General features: G+C 33.4%; 1 protein-coding gene across 2 annotated transcripts in view; it reads right to left on the bottom strand.

Moving 5' to 3' along the window:
* Positions 1 to 3,926: 3,926 nt before the first annotated feature.
* Positions 3,927 to 21,036, bottom strand: part of PSMG2 (proteasome assembly chaperone 2) — a 34,283-nt gene continuing 17,173 nt past the window's right edge. For both annotated transcript variants that reach the window (XM_031946664.1, XM_003760071.4), the window contains exons 2-7: positions 16,840 to 17,011; positions 15,104 to 15,162; positions 12,434 to 12,552; positions 9,823 to 9,996; positions 6,523 to 6,643; positions 3,927 to 4,447 (exon numbers count right to left, since the gene is read on the bottom strand). In XM_031946664.1, the coding sequence (XP_031802524.1) occupies positions 4,352 to 4,447; positions 6,523 to 6,643; positions 9,823 to 9,996; positions 12,434 to 12,552; positions 15,104 to 15,162; positions 16,840 to 17,011 (741 nt within the window). In that variant the 3' untranslated portion in view covers positions 3,927 to 4,351. The remainder of the gene's footprint in view (positions 4,448 to 6,522; positions 6,644 to 9,822; positions 9,997 to 12,433; positions 12,553 to 15,103; positions 15,163 to 16,839; positions 17,012 to 21,036) is intronic.

Genomic DNA, 21,036 nt, shown 5'->3' with positions numbered 1-21,036 from the left:
CATAGGTGCTTCTCCTTCTGATTGGAGTAATGGCAGTTGGTACATTAAACTCTTCCCAATACCTACCTTTATAAAGAGCTTAGAATTTTCTAATTTATTCTCCATTTTCCATTTTCTGCTTGGTTTTGATTCCAGGGAACATTATTACACTTGATGGCACATTATCTCCTCCCTTCAGCTTTTCAACTTTCTTTTGTGAATTATCTTCTTCCATTAGACTGTAAGCTACTTAAAAGTAGAAACTATCTTTTTCTTCTTTATATCCCCAATGCTTAATATGGTGCCTGGCACATGTTATACATTCAATAAATGTTTACTGAATTGAGATCTTATGAACCACTTGCCCTTCAAATGATTCTCAATTTCAATTCTTCAAAGAATGTAGTATTTCATTAGTCTCAGCTATATAAAACCACCAGGGGGGAAAAAAAAACAGATCTTTAATTCAAAGAGAAACTTGGAAGTCATTAAAATAAATTTTCAACTTCACAAAAGCAGTCCATTCTAATTTCCTCCTGTTCAGTTCTGAGTCCAATCTATTGCCTGTTTGAAGTATCTGTCTTTGACACAGAAGCAGATGTATTCTGACAGGTGTTCATCCAACTGCTTATTGTAATGTAGACAATAAGCATTCTTCATCCACTTAGGTTCTTTTTTTTTTTTGGCCGGGGAAGTGGAGGGGGAATGTCATTTCTAATTTATTTATTTTTAATACATACTGCTTTATGAATCATGCTGGGAGAAAAAAATCAAAGCAAAAGGGAAAAACTATGGGAAAGGGAAAACAAAACAAAACAAAACAGAACAAAGAAGTGAATATAGTATGTGTTGATTTACATTCAAGCTCCATAATTCTTTTTCTGGATGCCAATGGAATTTTTTATCCAAAAACTACTGGGATTGTTTTGGACATCCACTTAAGTTTCTGATGACACGATTCAATGTAACATCATAGAATTTGATACAATACTTGGCTGAGCTGCTCAAGCTATAGCATATCCAAAAGTCAGCAAAGGCTAATCACACTCAGGCTTGACTATGCTCTCAGCTTTATTTAAGTTAAGCCTATGCCCAGGGACTATAACAGAAATATATGACTAGAGCCAAAGGGTGGATGCTCAAACATTTTCCTGATCTTGACTTTCTGCTGATTATTTTTCTCTATTTCTGATACTATTCAAACAATTATAAAATGACAATTATAAAATGCTACACTAAATTATTAAAAAGCAATATATCTAATAATATAAGACCAAATAACAACAAATTCATTTGAAGGAGATACAAGATTAATAATTGTCAGGGATGTAATAAAAAAAAAAAGATGTTTTTTTTTTTCCCCTGGTGGTTTTATATAGCTGAGACTAATGAAATACTACTTTCTCTAACATATTTCAAACTATTCTACACAGCAATAATTATCAAAATTACCTGTTGTTGGAAAAAAGAAGTTGAGTAAACGACATAAAAAAGACCTGGAAACATGGGCACAAATTCCTATTGCAAAAACAATCTATTTTATACAATCAGAATTTGAGAGCCAGGAGGAGACTATAGATCTAATCTCTTCCTTGCTTCCTTCATTATACATATGTGAAAACAAGTTTTTTTCTGTATAATTTAAAATGGGACTACTGCCAGGTAAACTGAAAAAAGCCTCATCCTGAGGCAAAATAAAAAGCCTATCTTACTTCATTACATCTGATTTGCCTTCCTCTCAAGGGAGAAGTATAATTATATTCCTTCCTTTCATAAGGTTTTTTCCCCATAAATTTACATGGAAGCAGTACCTTTAAAAACAGACAAATTTAGGCTCAAATAAAACAAAGAATATCTGAAGGAAATTATCTGTAACTTTAAAAAAAATTAGCAATCTGAGATAATTTTTGGGAAATATCATTCTTCTGCACAGTGCAAGGAGGCATCTAAAATAATGCTGATTTTTAATTTAGAAATTATACCAGATAAGTAAATATGGTCCAATGGATCCTTCTGCTGGAAGTCGTAATGTAACTTTAGATATATTTCAATTACATCTGAATATAATTTTTATAGCTGAAAATGGCATCAGCTACAATGAAAATAACAAAACTTTTAATAGATTATATTTTGACAACCAAATAAAATTTCATCTTATCAAGTATATTTCCTAAGAAATTAATGCTGAAAAACATGTAAATTGAAAACCGAGAACATACTATTTTATGCTGTCTATGCCAATACAGTGACAAGATCCACTAGAATATCTGATTAAATTAATATTTACCAAAAAAAAAAAAATCACTATTAAAAAAAAAGATTTAGAGCTGAAAGGAACCGTAAGAAATCATAAGGTCCAAACCTCCCACTTTATAGAAGAGGAAACAGGACCAGAAGGGCTCAGTTATTTGCTTAAGAACTTGCTGGTCATAAGATCCAGAATTTGAACCCAAATCTCTGACTCCAAATTCAGGATGCTTTCCATTATATTTCTCTGCCTTTCTAATTAAAAAAAAAACAAGATAAAAAGATGAGCTAGAATATTATGGTGACTTATGGACACACATTCATGGTCTTTATGACTTAATATCTTTCACTTTGTAGCTTTCCTTTTTTGTGATTTTTATGTAAAGTTTTATAATGAAATATGACATTTTATGATGAAATATCACACACACACACAAAACACACACACACATATCAAAGAGAAACTTACTTATGCTCTCCAGTTATGATTAGAGTTTGGGCTCACAAACAAGAATAAGAATCTTTTTCTAATAGCTTTTTGTAAGCTACATATAAGAGTAAGGAAATGAAAGGAATTTTTTCCTTTCCTAGACTTCTGGAAAGCAGAAAGAAAAATATATAATAGTTATAGTATGATGGAATAATTTAGAGACTAATCTTGAGTTAAAAATTATGGTAACTACAGAGTTATTTTTGGAAGGTATCAACATGCAAAGCTCTATGGACAGATGTTTCATGATGAAGTTTTTCTGGGATGAGGACTTTCGAAACAGAAACAACAAATTTAATTCGGCTGCTGGAAATCTTGGAATTTTTTCCCCCTACTCTTTTCCAAATCACTACACAGCACACATTGCCTAAAAAAATTCGTCTGCACTTGACTCTTTTCAACAATGTAATGATTCAAGGCAATTCCAATAGACTTGTGATGAAAAAGTGCCACCTAGAGAGAGAACTATGGAACATGGATTGAAGCATATAGCACTTTCACCTTCTTAAAATTTCTTTTTTGGGTTTTTTTCTTCTTTTGACCTGATTTTTCTTACACAGCATGATGGATATGGAAATGTTTAGAAGAACTGCACATTTAACTTATATGGGTTTGCTTGCTGTTTTAGGGAGGAGAGAGAAGCAGGGAAGGGGAGAAAAATTTGGAACTAAAAGGAGAAAAATTTGGAACTTAGGGTTTTGCAGGGTTGAATGCTGTAAACTATGTTTGCATGTGTTTGGAAAAATAATAGCTATTTTTAAAAATTGGTCTGCATTTCCTTAAGTCCAATAATAACTTCATGTATAGGAGAGTCTTTTCCTAAGGCAATGAGGTGCAAAGAGAAATTACTTATTTGTCCAAGTCTGTTTATTCCATTTCTCTTCCCTGAAATGGCCTCAAATGATCTCATGAGTATGTATCAAGCTGAAAGGAAATGAAGACCAGATTTTAAGATGAACAAGGCCAAGTGTGCCAAAACACAGAAAGCACAGATAAGAAAAGCTTTAAAACTAAAGTTTCAGTCTCTAGGACACAAACTCTTAAATGCCCAGAATTCAGATAGAGGGATTTTGTTGGTGATCTTGGTATGCAAATCTTCAGTGCATGTGAAAAAACCATGTACAATATTTAACATAAGAGTAAAAAAAGGTCACCAATGCTAATATATTCTTTTTTTTGGCCGGGAATATTTTCAGTTAAAGTCCAAAAATCACAATTCAGTCAATAATTTCTTAAAAACAAAATTTATTCTACAAAATTTATGTTTGCCCAAGTCAGGATGACTATTACTCTATTTCTTTGAGATTTCCTGCCATATTGACATAATACAAACCTTTTTATAAATTATTGATAGTTGTATTTGGTAACTATATTTTGGGACACAAGTGGCATCCTGAATAGAGGGTCTTAGAAACTAGGAAACTTAGGTTCAATGTCTACCCATTATTACTGGCTGTAGAAGTAACAATCTCTCACTGCTCCATTTTCTAAGACTGCAAATCCCTGAGAATCCGCCAATCTGAGCAAAAAGAAGTCTTTCACCAGGAGCTCCTCACAGAATAGGCCCCCAAACCTTGGGAGCACATGCAACAGTATTGTCAGATTATATGAGTCACGATAAGTAGTGACAAGTATTCAAAAAAGTGCAGGAGGGAGGCCACTGCCAAAGAGCAATCTCCAAGAACTTGGCATTTTCCACTGGGAAACAGATGTCGTGGGGTCACTACACTCCTGGATTCAAAAACAAAAATAAATGAGACTTTTGATTAGAAACATTCCATTCCATTATAATACACAGGCATTACACAGTCCCTCTTTCCCCCATCTCCAATCTGTTTGCTCTACCACAGGGGAAAACTGTTTTCCTTTCTTCATGTGAACCAACCCTCTTTTCAGGAGACTTTCCCCACTCCTTATCATGGGCCCAAATCACAAAGTAGTGTCATGATGACTGCAGCTGGATCATTATATTAAGCAGGATTCTAACTAGGAGAAAGGCTTAAAAACTGTTAACTATGCAGCCAACTTGCTGAATGCTGATCCAACCTGCTGTGCTGCTGTGGAACCTAAAACAGTCTTTGTTCTAGTCCAGAGGCAACAACACAGAAATAAGTTTTCAAGTATTTATAACGGGACTTTAGGTTGCCCAGAAGGGCATTTATAAAAACCATTTTCCATGAGGAAGCCCATTTCCTTCTCTAAAGAGATGCAAATTTTTACACAATTCTACAGATTCAGTCTAGGAAAGTGTATTCTGTTCAACTGGTTTTCTTTGGCAGGATTCAGAAAGGTATCAGGGAAGTTGAGTTATTGGCAGACGGTATAAAAAAAAAAAAGAAACAGTGATAAAACATTTAAAAATCTAGTATTTCCCCATACATTATATTTTTATGTCATAAGTTGCCTAATCACAATACTTTTGATAACTTTTTATTGTTGAGTCATTTTAGTTGTGTTCAAACTCTTCTTTGGGGTTTTCTTGGGAAAATATACTGGAATGAGTTGCAAATTCCTTCTCCAGCTCATTTTATGGATGAGGAAACTAAAGCCAGCAGGGTTAAGTGACTTGCCCAAGGTCACACAGCTACTTGAGGCCAAATTTGAACTCAGACCTTCCTGATTCTAGGCCTGGCACTCTATCCAAGATGCTTTCTTCTCAACAATCCTGGGAGGCAGGGATTCTCCTTTTATTCTCCTTTTTACAGTTTGGAGGTTAAGTGATTTGCTAATGGTCACAAGGTTAGAGTTGTGATTTCACTGGATGAGGATACTCTGTCACAGAAGTCAAGCAAATGGTCTAAAACCCTGCTCAGAGGGTTTGAGTCACTAAGAGGTTAAGTGATTTGCTGAGGGATACCAGCCAGTATGTGCCAGGACTTGAACCCAGATCTCTATGACTGACATTGTCCCTCTTCAAATCCTGCCTAAGACATTACTTGTGTGACCTTGGACACACAATTTCTCTGCCTCAATTTCCTAATCTGCAAAATGGAAATAGTAACAATACCTATTTCACTGGGTTATTAGGAGGATCAAATGAGCATGAAGCACTTTGCAAATTTTAAAGTACTATATACATTTTAACTATTTTTATAAAGCCAGGTAAACATGGCAAAGGCAGCATCTCAGAAAGTCCAACTTTTCAATCATATACCAATATTCCAAGGCTTCACAATGACAGAAATGTCTTATAGTAACAAAGAGCTTTACCAAAAGCTATAGTATTGCTTTCCAGCTTTTTATCTATAATTCTCATAAACAATACTTCATATACTTTTTCAAACAATTCAAGTTCTTAGCAACTTGAAAGAAAATTTAGCAACTCTGTTTCTATCTCAATGATATTAAATTAAAGATAAAAGAAGAGTGTAGCAAGTTTTACTCTAGCATTAATATCTGTAACTTTCAAGTCTTCAGTTTTAAAGTGGCTAAACCATCAAATAGAAAACCATACAGTTGACAACGCTGTGTGGGGAAACAAAGTCAGGAGACCATAATTCTCTGAGAGGGTTTAAGAGAAGTGCTGGGAATATTTGGATTTATATATCGAAACATGGTAACATTTTGATTAACTTATAAGAATTAAACTGTAGGCAACCAAAGTAAACAGTCCTAATGTTCTCCATTTTCCTCCTCAACTGGACTGTACTCCTACCCTTATCCCTCTTCCCAATGAATAGAAAGAACTACTTTTTGTACTCTCATCTCAAATTAACAACAACAACAATTTATAATGGTTTATAAATGGTATATGAAATAAATGATTAGGTAAGAAGACATTAGAGGACAAAGTAAGGAATACTTACTTGAGGTTTAATTATCTGAAGCCAATTATTAAGATATCTAACAAGGTCAAAGGCATCTGGGATATTATCTCCTTCTGAAACAAATTTCAGGACAATTGCCATTTCTATCTCTTTGGCACAACTACAACAAAGAGAATGAAATCAGTTATTTTCCAACAATTTGGGAAACAAAACTCAGTATGTCCCCCTCCATACCTTAATAAGTGAAGAAGCTCATATATTGTTAAGTCAGATGATTTAATATGTTGTTCTATTTTCTGGTAAAACGTGTTATTTTAAGTACAAAGGACTAGGTGGTTAAAAATCATGTCACTACTCCTATTTACTTCTGCAATCTGAGTCAGTCAACAAACATTTATTTATTAAGTGTCTACTATATAACAGGTACCATGCCAAGTGCTGGGGATACAAAGAAAGACAAAAGACAATTCCTCTCCTCAGGGATTCATAAGTTTAATGGTTGTGACAGAAATAGCCAAATAAATGCCACAAATTAATATGGACTTTCACATCTGACATTTGGATTACAGCATTAAGCTAACTTTTGTTTCAAAACTTTGCCACATGACTGACCATCATATAATACTGATTTCAGAAAGGCTGTGTTTATCAGAAATATGAAGTTCAATAGCTTTTTTATTAATAATATAAAATGGCAAGGGAACTTATAGAAGGGATCAATATGGTTAGAATAAGAAAACTGCAGTGGGGCAAATTTTAAAAATACTCATACTAAAAAAATCCTTTTTGTCCACAATAAATAAATTTTCCTGAAAGCAAGAACTATAGGTAGGAAAATGTTCATTCAAAACTTAAAGACTACAATTGATATGCATAACAACATAGCCACAAAAGCAAGCTGGATAAGTACTAGGCTTATAAAAAGTAAGAGCCACTACAAGGATGAATGCATGCATATCTCATGAGAAACACAAAGAACTAATAATCTTCAAAACTCAAATTACAACTATTTATAGTTGTTTTTCCCATTGCAGCCCCAAACTGCAAATTAAGGGTATGTTCTCCTAATGTAGAACTGTCAAACATAAAAATGTAATGAAATATTATTGTCATAGGAAATGATGAGATAGATAATTTCAGAACTTTATGAACCCATGCCAAATGAAGTGAGCAGAACCAGGAGAAAAATGTATATACCATGAGAATTAAAAGATTTTAGAATTCTGATAACTGGGATAATAGATTGTGAGTACAAAAAATGAAGATGAAACACACCACTCACCGCCCTAAACAAAGTGATCAGAAAGAGATAGGGCTAATGTGGGAATTATTATGCAGGATTTTGTAAATATGCATTAAGGCTTTTTTTTTTTTAATTTGCTCACTGGAGAGGGGAGGGGAAGGGGCAGCTTAGTATAAAAATTATTACATAAAAATGTGAAATAACAAATATTTTTTTTAAAAACCCTCAAAACTAGCAGGTAGACATTTACATCATTGCTTAGAAAATGACCTTCTCTTTACACATTTAAAGTGCTTCACAACCTAATCTTCTAATTTCACTCATTTATCACTCTACCATTTAGCCAAACTGGCTTTTTTCCTATTCCTAGGATATACTACTCCATCTCCCACCTCCATGCCTTTGCAACTGGCTATCTTGCATACCTGAAATGCACTCCCTCCTCACTTTTCACTTTTAGAATCTTTATTATTTGAAGCCTTTCCCCTTCCCTCCCAGTTGCTAACATACTCTCTAAATTTCCTTGTATTTATTTTGGGATTTTTATTTTGTATCTATATCTATATCTATCATTCTATCTGTGGCTTCTCCAAGAATATGTAAGCCCCTTGGAATAATGTTGTGTCCTGCTTTCTAGAGCCCTGTTGCTTTTTAGAGCCCCCCTGCAGGGGTGATTAAGTATACCTTCCTAGTGGAGAAGTGATGAGGGGGACTTCCGAGAATGATGGGAAAATGGAGTCCATTTATTTCAAGGGCTTTCCCCTTTTTATAATGTAACAAAAACAACACAGCACGTGGGACCACATAAACAACTTGCTATTGTATGTAGTTTTCCACCTGGTACCACTCTTCCACCTAGTATCACTCTGCTTCAATCTCAACACAGGTTGTCACCACCCCAACTTCTCAGGAAGGCCGAGAGCCCATAGAGGAGATGGCGAGCAGAACCAGACATTGTCAGCAGGTTCCCTCTGGGCTGAAGGGTCTTATACCTCACCCAGAGTTTCCTCACTGACTGTGACCTTCTACAGAATAAGGGAGTACTTTTTTTTTTTTTTGACTTGGTCTTTCCCCAGCACAGTAGCTGGCACATAATAGATGCTTAATAAATGTTTGCTGAATTCACTGACTGATCACTGTCTTAGAGTTAATATATTAAGGATATTAGGATTATATAAATATTTGAATAGACCACAACACAGGAAAAAAAATACAATTACAGTATAAATGAATACTATGGTAGACTAAACTCTGTACTTAAGTAAACTCTTTCTGGGTTACATTTTAATAATCTACCTTTTAGTTGGTGCCCAACTTGACTTGAGTTTCTGTGTCCATTTAATTTTCTCCAAAGGTCTATCATACCTAACTTTTCTAAAATTCTATTACCTCTTTAACATCTTATTTATTTTGTGGTTTGATTTATCTAGTTCTGATAGAACAAGGTTGAGATACTCCACTAGTATAGTTTTGCTGGCTAATTCTTCTTGCAGCTCTCTTAACTTCTCTAGGAATTTGGATGTTATACTACTTGGTGCATTTATGTTTGGTATTGATATTACTTCATTATTTATGGTACCCTTTAGCAAAATGTAGTTTCCTTCCTTATCTCTTTTAAGGAGATCTATTTTTGCTTTTGCTTCATCTGAGATCTGGATCACCACCCCTGCTTTTTTTACTTCATCTGAAGCATAATAGATTTTGCTCCAGCCTTATCTTTTCTCTGTATGTATCACTCTGCTTTAAAAGCCTGAGTTACTGTGAAATGAGTAGGCAGAACAAAGGAAGTAAGTTAAATAGGACTAAGTTTTAAAAGTCTCAAAAATTCTCAGGTGATTGAAAGTATGTGTATGTGTGTTACTGAAAAAGTAAGAGAAAAAAAAAAGTTTCTCTTCCTCCAATTTCCTTACTTAAAGAGCTGACTCTTAAGTATCTGAAGTAAAGTGGGAACACTTCTTGACTAATTACACTAAAATTACTATAATACTGTTAAAAACCCAACAATGCTATTTTTTAAAATTAAATGCATATAGTTTCTAATACAAATGCCATTAGAATTTTTTTCAAAATTTCTATTAAGCAACTGATACACTCACCTCTCGGTGTACAAAGCTTTTGTGATACCACCCCCAGGGATACGGATACACAACTCAGAATCTCCTATTCCAGGAAATGATTTGCTTTTTTCCATTTCCTTCCAATGAAGATTCTGTAATGCTTCACCAACACTTTTTTCCATTTTAGGTGTAAGTAAATATCGAAATGGAATGCTAGAAATAATAATTTAAAACACATTAACAACAACCCACAAGTACCATATACAGAAGGATTATCAGTATTTAACCTACAATTATTTAGTCTTCCATTAACTGAAAAATTAAGAGAAATCTCTTCAATCCAGGAAGAATAGAGTATTTTTAAAAGCACAACAGTTTTGTGGCTGCCAGTCATCTCCTTTATTAATAATACATAACTGGAGAAAAGAAAAAAGTCAAGACCACTTTAAAATTTTATCTATTCTTCATTGTTCTACCTTTTTCTGCTCCCAGTAGTTATAAATACTATGAATTCTTTTATGTTCTAAGAATTTTAGAAATTAGCTCTAAGGATGCTTTCAGAAAAAAACATAACTACAAGGTCCTCCAGGAATTCAAGTAAAGTGAAACATATTGTATATTAAGAGATAGCAATGTTTTGCAATGACCAGCTATAAATGAATTTGCTATTCTCAGTAACAATCATGTACAACTACTCTGAAAGACTTATGAAAAATACTATCCCTATCCAGAAGGAACTGTTTGTTTCTGATTACAGACTGAAACATTCTTTTTCTTTCTTTTTTAAACTTAATTTTTCTTGAGGGTTTTTATTTTCATTAGGGTGGGAGAACTATGTTTTCTTTTACAACCTGACTTATAGAAATGTACTGCATAACTTCATATGTTAGTATCTTAACTGTGGGATAATCTTGAACTCAAACATTTTAAAAACAAATGTAAAAAAAAGTTTGTTTTTTAATGTAATTAAGGAAAAACATTAAATAAAAATAAAATGTAAATTGTGTGTAAATTCTATTAAAAAAAAAAAAGAGTAGAGGAAAAAGATTCAAGGTATTGCTTTAATAACAAATTAGACACAAATGCTAATAAAGTCCTCTCCTAGCTTATTTTGTAGCTCTTTGTAGAACTAGATTGTTAAGTATATTATTATAGGAATTAATTATTTAAATCCCCTGGGAATGTATCAAAAATTCTGGAGTAAAGATTCTACCAGAATTTTGAATTTCATTTGATATCTTAAACATTTTTTACTGTTAGTATTTTTAAATAAAATTAAATTTTAAAAAAATTAGCTCTAGTTATAAGATGATTATGCGACAGCAGATGACACAGAGGATAGAGTACTGCGCCTGCACCCAGGTTGCTGCAGTTCCTCACTTGTAAAATGAGCTGGTGAAAGAAACAGCAAATCATTGCAGTATCTTTGCCAAGAAAACCCAAACAGGGTCACAGTGATGGACATGACTAAAACAACTCAATAAGAAAAAAATAAGATGAAACTTCCCTAACTGTACTTTCAAAAATAGCAATTTGAAAAAAGAAAGCATAAAATTTTGATCTTCAAATCTCCTTTCTTGGTAGTAGCAAATATTATTTCAGAACTGTTTAGCAGTTATTTAGCTTGTGAGTTTCACCTATTAATCACTCTCATTCCATAGGTAAAATGAAAAGATAAAATATGAAAATTCAGAATTAACATGCAATCCAAGGCAATCCCAGTAAATTTTGGATAGAAAACGCCATTTGCCTCCAGAAAAAGAACTATGGAGATTGAATGTACATTAACACATGCTATGTTCACTTCTTTTTTGTGTTTTTTTTTCCTCTTTTGTTTTGATTTTTTTTCTCCAACATGATTCGTTAAAAAAAAAAAAGTTATTAAAAATGTTTTTAAAAAATGAAAAATAATATAATCAGAATTAAAATGCAAAAGTCATCTGCTTTTCCTCTGGTAGAAAAACTTTATCATTTGAGAACATTTCTATTTCAAAATATTGACAAAATAATGAAAGGGAGTTTTAAAAAGCAACAAAATCACACACCATTTAATCCTCTTTGATTCTAAACCTCTGGTATAAAGTTTAATGAAAATATAATTTCAAAGGATATAATTGGTAATGAAAGACAGTAATAGCTCATGTACCCTATTTTAAAGGACTTACTCTGACACTCCAGAGGATTGTCATTAAAAGTCAAATGAACTTTCTTCTGTGATGATGAGGAGTCACATAACAATGAAAGAAAATATCAATCCAGCCTTTCAGAAAAGCGTTTACCTATATGCCTTGGAAAGTCCTCTTATTTATAATTAGTCTCCCTTTTCGTTTATTAGTAAGCTGTATGATACACAGGAACAAAGCAAAGAATGAAGAGTTCTAGACATCCAACCCTTCTGTCAAACCTCATTTGCTCTCGATCTTATGAAATACTTAACACTTCATACCATATCCCCTACCAGGCCTCCTCTTCTTAGCTTCCAGTGAGAAGAGATTAAAATATAGTAAATTCTCACTTCTACCCATTGCCTCATAGGCTGGATACATTAACAACTTCCAAATTACTGGACTAACTTCCACACTAAAATTGCAATAGTGACAGAATTATAATGTTATATCATATATGTTATGAAAAAGACGATTCAACGTACCTACGAAGCTGTTCGTCATCACAGTGATAGGAATGACTGCTCGAAAGAACAATAACTTTGGCACATTTACTTCTTTTCACCCAGGAAATGAGCTTTTCACAAAATGGCTTTGATTTATACTTTAATGACCAATGAAAGGAAGAAAAAAAATCATCAAAATCAGATGATGTTTATGCATGGCAAAAACCCACTAGTATGTATGGACATACTTTTAATGTAATATTTACATATATGATCATATATACCACAAGTAATATTATTTGCAAGTGTATTTATTGTTCTTATACTAAAGACCAAAAATGAGAGAAAATTTAAGCAGTATGGCCTATTATTTTATTATTCAACTTCCAAATCAATACTATGGAAAAATTGTAAAGCAAAATAAAAAAATATATATACCATGTTTTTGATAATATATATTTAATCAAAAATAATTAACACTTTCTTAGTATGCTACTAAGCATACTAAGCAGTATTAAGTCTAGTTTCTTCTTAGTTGTCAATTTGTATACCTACATCATTAACCAAAAACCAGTGGCCAAACACAGCTCTTCAACACTTAATTTCTAAATCTGTTTTTCTTTTTGATTTACTTACTAGTAGAAAGTACTGACAGAAAGGTCAGAAATATATTATTTTTAATATCCTTTCCCAGCTACTACAAAAAAAAAAAAAAAAAAAAAAAAAATCCAGTTTCAAGGATTCCACTTCTTTCACACCTTCCTGATCATGACCTCTGACAGAAGCACAAGTCAAAAGCATAAATTGGTAGCCTTTACGAATGTGGAAAGTTCAATCTAATTGCCATTGTTAATAGCTGAAAAGCAAATAACAAATAACAAAAGTAATAATATATAGAGTAATTTTTATATTACTAGCTGCTTGAAAAAAGCTTCTGTTTGTAAGAATAGGTCATTAATTCTTTGTAACTGCTACAAAATTCTGAAGACTGCAGGACTTAAGATTTAGAAGGGATCTTGGAGATTTAAGATTTAAATTCCCATCTGCTATTTTGCATGGAAAATGGAAATCTGTAGAGAAACTTGCCCAAAGTTATTCAAGCAGGATTCACATTCAGGTTCTTTTACTAATTGAGATTTCTTTGTTTTAGCCAACACATTGTTTTTCCTCCACTTGTAGTAATATAGTAATGTAACTGCAGCAGTAAGACCAGAATGTTCCAGTGCTTAAAACATAATTTTTTGGTCTGCTACTGTTGGCTGATGGGAAATCATGGAAGACTCAGAGATTTTGTAGATTTAGAGAACACATATTAGGTATGGGAAATATTTTCATCAATGTATCCTACAAGTCTTTATGCCTTAGCAAGTAGGTCCTAGAGAGCTCTCTGAAGAACACAGATTGAGGAATCACACACCTTGCAGACGTCTGAGGTTGGATTTCAAAACCATTCTAATTGCAAGCTCAACACTCCATCCACTCTACCATGTCATTTTTGGAACTCATTAAGGAAACATGAAAAATTAGAAGTATGACTACACACCTCTCAGATAGACCAAGACGACAGGAAAAGATAATGATAAATATTGGAGGGGATGTGGAAAAACTGGGACATCAATGCATTATTGGCAGAGTTGTGAACTGATCCAATCATTCTGAAGAGCAATTTGGAACTATGTCCAAAGGGCTATCAAACTTCATACCCTTTAATTCTGCAGTGGGTTTGTATCCCAAGGAATTCATAGAGGAGGGAAAAGCACCCACATATGCAAAAATGTTTATAGCAGCTCTTTTTGTAGTGGCAAGGATCTGGAAAATGAGAGGAAGCCCATCAGCTGGGGAATGGCTAAATAAGTTATGATATATCAATGTAATGAAACACTATTTTATAAGAAATGATGAGCAGGCTGATTTCAGAAAAGTCTGGAAAGATTTAAAAATGAACTGATGCTAAGTAAGGTAACTACAAAGAAAACATTGTACACAGCAACAAGATTATATGATGATCAACTGTGATGGACTTGGCTCTTTTTAACAATGAGGTGATTCAACTAAATTCCAATAGACTTAGGATGGAAAGAAAAAACTATGAAGGCTGAGTGTGGATCACAGCATAGTATTTTCACCTTTTTTGTTGTTTGCTTGTTTTTTTCTTTCTCATTTCCCTTTTGATCTAATTTTTTCACACAACACGACAAATGTGGAAATATGTTTAGAAGAATTGCATGTGTTTAACCTATATTGGATTATTCACTGTCCAGGGAAGGTGGAAAATGGGGAGGGAGAGAGAAGAATTTGAAAAACAAGGTTTTGCAAGGGCTAATACTGAAAACGATCTTTGCATGTATTTTGAAAAGTAAAAAGATATTATTTTTTAAAATATATTATTCTGTGACCAATTTTCATTTACATTCTATTAAGCAGAAGACAGGACCTTTTTATTCTTTCATTCTGTTGGTTTTTCCTTATGGATTCTAAATAAAAGTATTTAGATTTGAAAACTCAGAAGATCTTATAACATCTTAGAAAAAGAAACTTAGAAGATATTACCCTTTCTCAAAGCAAAAACCCTGTTCCAAACCTAAGGGCTGAATATTACCTATTTAATAAGATAAACTCATTTTTTTGAATCTTAATTTCTAGAACTATTGGATAAATTAAGCTTTATTTTTTTTTTAAGAACTTTAGTATAGGCAAAATAATACTAACCTTAATAAAAATTGATCTTAGCTGGAGAGCCATCAGATTCATTGAAGGCAATGAATATACTACAACAAAAGAGAAAAGAAAAAAGTTAAGAAAAATCATGACAAAAAGGAATTACAATTGGTATTCTTTAAGGTGGTAAAGCATTAAAATTAAATTCTATTAAACTTCTGAATGTCATCATTTCCCCTCAATTACTAAAATATTGGGCACACATATAAGCTTAATTATTTTATCTAAACATCAGTTATCAAAAAGTACACTAAAATATACAAGTGAATTTCATATACCCTTTAATTATGCCATAATAAAAAGAAAAAGCTGCAAAAGCTAATAAAATAGCAACATTAACATTCTAGCAGGATAAAACATTACTATGTTTAATGGCCTAGGCTGTGTTCCTCAGGACTTCTGTAAATGCTTATATTTTTTAGACATTAATGTGTATCTCAAATCATTTATAAATTACTTTAGCTAAAAGGAAAAATGCTTTAGAAGCAGTGACTCATTAGACAGCAGCTAGCTATAGCAGCAAAGAGACCCTAGTTGAAATCCTGGCTCTGACACTGACAAACTGTGTGCCCATGGCCAAAGTCACAACTTCTGAAAGCCTCAGTTCCCTTATTCATATCTTACTAAACTTTGATGGAGAAAGCACTGGATTTAAAGAATCAAAAGACTCAGGAGACCTGTCTCTGTGACTTGCAGTTGTGTGACTAGGTAAATCATTTTATCTCCTCTAGATCTGTTCCTTCATTTGAAAAAAGAGGGTTTGGTTGGACTAGATATCTCTAAGGACTCTTCCAGTTTTAATTTATAATCACACACAAACACACAAAAGAAAGAAAGAAAACTGTACGAAAAGGAAAAAGGAAAAAAAAGTGACAAGAATGTAAGGTAGCTAAAAGAAATAATGCACAATGTAAAATTAAGGACACAAAATTTTTAAAAGAGTTAGCATCTTCAATAGGTCATTAGAAGAACAACATTGTTTTTAAAAGGGCCTACATATATAATACACACACACACACACACACACACACACACACACTTTTTTTTTTTCCTTTCTTAAGCTGAGATAATTGGGGTTAAGTGACCTGACTTGGGTCACACAGCTAGATTGTACTAAGTGGCTGAGGCCCAATTTGAACTCAGGTCCTCTTGACTTCAGGGTATGTGCTCTATCCACTGCACCATCTAGTTGTCCTAAGGTCAATATTTTAAAGTTACATGCTAGATGTGAGGTAAGAAAACTCGGTTTATTTCAGAAGGAAAGTGCTCATTTCTAATTCTCTGCTCAGTATAATTATCTGATATGGAGGGTAACATAAATGCCTCAAGAACAAGCCTATCTGTATTAGGATATTTTCTCTGGCACTCCCCATGTCTGGAACATTCTCCTTTCTCTGCTCCATCTATTGTTCTTGCTGGCTTACTTGAATCCCAACTAAAATTCCATCTTCTATTGGAAGCCTTTCCCAACCTCTCTTAATTTTAGTGCTTTCTCTCTATTAATTATTTTCTGTTTATCCTGTTTATACAGATAAATATAGGCAAAATGAGCTAAATACAGGATATAGTTCATTTTGCCTATATTTATCTATATATTGTTTCCTCCATAAGATTGTAAGCTCTTTGAGAGCAAAAACTTAGCACAGTGCTTGGTATATAGCAGGTGTATAATAAATGTTTAATGATTGATGGCTACAATAATAGAAGCTCAAATTACATGCATGTACCTTCAGCGTTTATACTGAGTTCCGTTGAGTTTTCCTCTGCAGTTGCATATGGATTGTTTCCAACCATTGGAACAAGGCAGTCGGTGTAAAAATAGCCAACCTTACACATATTCAGCGTAGAAATAATCAGATCAATTGCAAGCTGGCCAACATTTCCCACAGATACTGCTGGCTGTAATCACAAAGAATAATATTAAATCATCTACTAAAATCAGCAAAATACTTTTAAAATTTAAGCTCTAAACTTGGGTATGTATAACTTACACATTTAAAACTAAAATTTCTAGCATTTTACATAGGGTACACTGAAAATCAAATAATTGTGACCTTATTTGAATTGTTCTTATTTGTGGATGAATTTAAGTCTCAATTTCATTCCAATATGTGTCTTTAGTAGCTGTGCTTCCAAGTCACCAAATGCTTGGGAGAAGTCCTGTAGCAGGGGAAAGGGGACCCAATTGAAGAATATTTTAACTAAGACCTTCAAATCTTCATATCTTAAAGAGACTGCAGGGAATGATCACATGAATGAAATCTTTGACTCATCATACCGAGGGCTCATAAGGCTTACGTGACTTTTGACATCATTTTATGTCTAATATTATACACAACTTTCTACTAGACTTTGCTTCCCCCCCCCCGCCCCGAGTAGGCACTTTTCTTTCATTCATTCATTCATTCATTCATTCCACAAATAGTTATTAAGGAGCTATTGTTTGTGAAGCACTATACCAGGGCCCGGGGGAGATACAAAAAAAGCATAATAGGTTTCAATATAGTAATTTATATATTATTTCTTTGAAACAAATAATTCCTGCTCTCACAAAATGTCTCAATAAAATATTATTTAGGATAATAACAATAAAGCTGCCAAACAAAATGTGGTGTGCGATCCAAGGGGAAAAGGAATTACTAAGTTGGGGGACAATGCAAAGAAGATCAGGAAAGGCTTCATTGGGAAAGAAAGCATTAGAATTGTGCTTTTAAGGATGGGTAGAGTCAATAGAGAAAGGGAAATTAATCCAGGTAAAGGAACACTGAGAGCGAAGGCACAGAGTTAGGAGAGTTAGGCTATATTTGGGTAAGAAAGAGTTATGTAGTATGAATGAAGCCTAAAAAATGAAGAATGGCAATCAATAAACATTTAGTAAACACACACACACATATATATATATATATATATATATATATATATATATATATATAAAGAACTATATGTTCTAGTGCTGGGATACAGAGGAAAAAAATGGAGCAATTCTTATCTTTAAGGAGCACAAGATTTGAAAGGCAGGGCAGTTAGCCCAGTGGAAGGGCTAATTATGGAAGAACCTCAATGTCATATAAAGAAATGTCAACCTTAAACAGACAATAGGAAAAGAGTGGAAATCTTTAAACAATAATTAACCCAACTAGATCTATGCAAGAGTCTAACCATGATATAAAGACTAGATTGAAGAAGGGAGGAGGAGGAAGTAGGGCAGACAGATGGATAGTGTTTTGGGTTTTAAGTCAGGAACTTCTGACTTCAAATTTGGCCTCAGATACTCACTAGTTGTATGACAGTAGTTATTTAGCCTCTATTTTTTTTGTTTCCTCATCTGTAAAAGTGGGAAAATAATAGCACCTAGCTCCCAGGTTTGTGGTACTAAATAAGATAATTTTAAAGCAGCACAATTCCTGGCACACAGTGCAAATAAATGTTATTGGTTTGGGGGTTTTTTGTTTTTCTTTTTTAAAGAATTGGAAGATTGTTGTTAGGGCATTACTGTAACTGTCTATGAAGCTGGTGATGAAGACATAAACTATGGTAGTGTCAATGGGAATAGAGAACGAATTTCCATATTTTAAACTGGTCCTTCTAGAGTTGTATGGTCCCAGAAAATAGGGTTGACTTTAATGTTTCTGAATTCAACTCAACAACCATTTATTAAACTCCTTATAGTAAAAGCTGAAATTTATATAGTGCCTGATGATTTATAAAATATTTTAAAATATACTTTTTTGATCTTTGCAATATCTCTATAAGATAGATACCACTCACTCCACAAATGAGGAAACTCAAAGTAAGAGATTGACAGACTTCCTTTATGATTATCTCTGTCATGGTAACAAGACCAGCATCATTCCAACTTTATGCCAAGCAGGGTATATAAAGATAAAAATAAAATAATATTTAAGGCACCTATATTATATTTTGAAGGTTAGAATATTTAGAAAATATACAAGATAATTTGATGAGGAAGAATATATTAGCAACTGGCAGCACCAGGGAAGGTTGGCACCTGAGCTTAACTTTGAAGAAAAGCCACAGAATTTCAGAGTTGGAAACTCAGTGATCATCCTAGCCAACTAATAGACCACTAGAAGTGGTCAACCAGTGTCTACCTGAAAACTTCCAGTAAAGTAGCATCTACTATCTCCTGTGGTAGCTCATTTTACTGAAAAAGTAAACTTTACAAAGTTTTTTCTGATATCAAGCCTAAATTTGTCCCTTTGCAATCTTCACCCATTGCTCTTGGTTCCTACCTCCAACAACAGAATCCATCTAGTCTAGTATCTTATTCAAATGACAGCATCAAATACTTGAACACTCATCCCTGAGTTTTCTCTTCTCTATCCTAAACACCTTCAGGTCCTTCAGTCAACTCTTATATGGTATGGATGGATTCAAAGTCTTTCATCATCCTGGTTATTATTCTCTGAATTCTCCCAGATCATTGATGTAGTTCTTAAATTCAGGCATCTAGAACTTAGGATAAAGGAACTATCTTTTCTTTTGCCTCTTAAAACATAAGCCAAGATGTTATTAGCTATTTTGGCTGCCATATCACACTGCTAACTCACACAATCTGCAGTTCACCAAAATCCCTACTTTCAAACTTATTCAAACTGTGGTCTAACAATTCTTCCAAACAGATTCTGTGAAAGAATAGTGTGAAGCTTTGTTTGTTATCAATTAATTTCTTCCTTTTCCAATCATTCCACTGCTATAGCCTATCAATATCCCTCTATATTGTGACTCTTAGGATATTAGTGACTACTCCCAGCTTTGTGTTGCCTGCAAATCTGATAACTATGCAGCTCTCTAAATTATCTATACCTTTATCCAAGAAGCCATTAAAAATAGTGAACAGTCTAAGCAAATATCCTTGAGGCAATCCACTAGAAATCTCTGAGAAGCTGATAGTGAACAATTAAATGGCAACTTTTTTATGTAATTCCAAATCCACTTAATTGTATTATCATTTATCTCCATTCATAAGACTAGCATAAGATATTTCCTTGATCTACTATAATAGAATAAAATATCTACCTGGCATGACTAATTCTTGATGAAGCCATATAAGCTTACTACTACTATCATCACTGCTTCTTTTTGTACATGTCCATGAACCATCTCTTTAATGACTGTTTGAGAATTTTTCCAGGAATCAAAGTCAAACTCACTGGTCCACTATTCTCTCCCCACCCTCCAAACCTTTAAAAAAAAAATTTTTTTTTGAATATTTGACTTTTCTAAACCAATGGCACCTTGGCCATTTCCCACAATATTTTAAAATTTATTTTATTATATTTTTCTTATTTTTCCAAATATATACAGTTTTCAACACTCATCTTTTTAAACAATTTTTAAATTTTTTATTTATTTTTATTATTTGATCTATTTATAAAACACATGCATAGGTATTTTTTTTCAGCACTGACCCCTGCAAAACCTTCTGTTCCAAATTTTCTCCTCCTTCCCCTCACCCCCTTCCCTAGATGGCAGGCAGTCCAATACATGTTAAATATGTTGAATTATATCAGCATTCATCTTTGCAAAACCTTATGTTCCAATTTTTTCTCCCTCTCTTTCTCCCCCTCCGAGGGGAATAGCAAGCAATCCACTATAAGTTAAACATCCCACAATATTTTAAGTGTTATTGACAGCGGCTTAGCAATTAAATCTGCCAAATTTTCAGTATGGAAAATGTAGTTCATCTGGACCAGTGGACTCTAATTACTAAAGGGCAATTAGGTGCTTTCTTATTACTACTCATTACTTATCTGGGTCATTGGCACCATTAGCCATTTTTATTCTTTCATTTCCAGAGCAAATTTCCTTCACCTCAGAAGGGAAATTAGAAGCCAAATAGAGCAGTCTCACTTGTCATATTTATCATTCTATTCGTTCTTATTCTGAAAATGTTTGTTGTT

The sequence above is a fragment of the Sarcophilus harrisii genome, chromosome 1 (assembly GCF_902635505.1).
Source record: "Sarcophilus harrisii chromosome 1, mSarHar1.11, whole genome shotgun sequence".
Taxonomy (NCBI): Eukaryota; Metazoa; Chordata; class Mammalia; order Dasyuromorphia; family Dasyuridae; genus Sarcophilus; species Sarcophilus harrisii.
Note: the sequence above shows the minus strand (reverse complement) of the source record. Positions and strands in the feature narration are given on the sequence as shown.